This window comes from Acanthisitta chloris, unplaced genomic scaffold (genome assembly GCF_000695815.1).
Source record: "Acanthisitta chloris isolate BGI_N310 unplaced genomic scaffold, ASM69581v1 scaffold27260, whole genome shotgun sequence".
NCBI classification, from domain to species: Eukaryota; Metazoa; Chordata; class Aves; order Passeriformes; family Acanthisittidae; genus Acanthisitta; species Acanthisitta chloris.
This window is the reverse complement of record NW_008653708.1, coordinates 1-1,878: the sequence shown is the minus strand read 5'-3', so window position 1 is coordinate 1,878 and position 1,878 is coordinate 1. Positions and strand designations below refer to the sequence as shown.

The window sequence follows — 1,878 nt, the reverse complement described above, 5'->3', positions numbered from 1 at the left end:
AACTACCCCGATGACTACCGGCCCAGCAAGGTGTGCATCTGGAAAATCACTGTCTCCGAGGGCTTCCACGTGGGATTGACCTTCCAGTCCTTCGAGGTGGGTCAGCATCCCCCCAGGCTGTGCTGGGAAGGGGGAATCTCCCCAGAAGCTTCTCCTTGACCAAATGCACCCCATGGGTCAGGCTTGGGGCTGCCCTGGGTGGCTCCTCATCCCTTGCACTGCCTCAGTGTCCCTATGCAGCAGCTTTCCCCTCCTTCCCTTGGTGTGTGGGCAAGGGGCAGGCAGGGTTTGGGGGGTGCTAGGACCAAGACACCCTCCTCCTTACCCCCCTCCCCACCAGATTGAACGCCACGACAGCTGTGCCTACGACTACCTGGAGATCCGGGATGGCAGCAGCGAGTCAAGCAGCCTCATCGGCCGCTCCGGTGGCTACGACTACTGTGGCTACGACAAACCCGACGACATCAAGAGCACCTCCAACAAACTCTGGATGAAATTCGTCTCTGATGGCTCCATCAACAAGGCTGGGTTTGCTGTCAACTTCTTCAAAGGTGGGGGATGCTCTGGGAGCTGTTGGGGGTTGGGATTCACATCCCTTTGCCTGCTCATCCCCTCTGCCCTGCCCAGAGATGGACGAGTGCTCACGGCCCAACAACGGCGGCTGTGAGCAGCGCTGTGTCAACACCCTGGGCAGCTACAAGTGTGCCTGTGACCCTGGCTATGAGCTGGCATCTGACAAACGGCGCTGTGAGGGTGAGTGTCCCCCAAAACCCCCTGACACCCCCCAGTGCCCCTTGCAGCATCCCTAACCGCGGGAGCACTGGGTGCCTCCCGCCCTGCAGCTGCCTGTGGAGGTTTCCTCACCAAGCTCAACGGCTCCATCACCAGCCCGGGGTGGCCCAAGGAGTACCCTCCCAACAAGAACTGCATCTGGCAACTGGTGGCTCCCACCCAGTACCGCATCTCCCTCCAGTTTGACTTCTTCGAGACCGAAGGCAATGATGTGAGTCAGGAAGAGAAATCTCTCTCCTCCAAGTGCAGCCCCCAGTGCTGCTGTGACCCTCAGGGTGGCACCAACACTGTTGTCCCCCCACCTGTGTCCCCCTGCAGGTGTGCAAATATGACTTCGTGGAGGTTCGCAGTGGGCTGACAGCTGACTCCAAGCTGCACGGCAAGTTCTGCGGCGCCGAGAAACCTGATGTCATCACCTCCCAGTACAACAACATGAGGATCGAGTTCAAGTCTGACAACACCGTCTCCAAAAAGGGCTTCAAAGCCCATTTCTTCTCAGGTAGAACTGCCTGGCCCCAGCATGGGCATCCCCTGCCCTCCCACACCCTGCCAACCCTCCCCGTGCCCCCAAACCAACGCTAACACCTCTCCTCGCCCATACTAGGGGTGCAGCTCCCAGTCCCAGACAGGCAGTGGGGTGACCCCCACAGGGTCTGAACCCCCCCAAGCTCTGGCAGCCTGGCTGGCAGCACATTTGGAGAGGTTTCACCTCTTTTGGAGGACAATTGGGTCCTACTTCAGTTGTGGGAGTGCTCCTGGGGGGTCCCCAAATGGCTAGGCAGTCCTGGGGTCCAGCTGGGGACAGGGATGTGCTTGGTCCTGGGTGCTGCACCCCTTGGGGGGCGTTACCAGGGTGGGGGGATGGTGACACCTCGCTCTGCTGCGCTGCTGCTCCCTGCTCTGCTGCACGGCATCAGCTTCCTGCGCTTCCCAGCTGGGATCAGCATCTCCGGCGTGATCCCCTTCCCAAAAAACCATTTCCTGCTTATCCCTGTCTGCTCCATGGTCCTCCTTCCTCTCCTGGGCCACCCTGCCAGGAGATGGTGTCACCTTCGGATGGGTCTTGGGGGTAGGGATGGGGAAAAG

General features: G+C 60.2%; 1 protein-coding gene across 1 annotated transcript; it reads left to right on the top strand.

Moving 5' to 3' along the window:
- Nucleotides 1-6: 6 nt before the first annotated feature.
- On the top strand, nt 7-1,291 carry LOC103809344 (bone morphogenetic protein 1-like; the record flags this gene model as incomplete). The annotated part of the gene is made up of 5 exons (XM_009082176.1): nt 7-96; nt 341-551; nt 628-753; nt 843-1,003; nt 1,111-1,291. Coding segments are annotated over 5 exons (769 nt in total), but the record flags the coding sequence as incomplete, so codon positions are not given.
- Between the last annotated feature and the right edge of the window lie 587 nt (nt 1,292-1,878).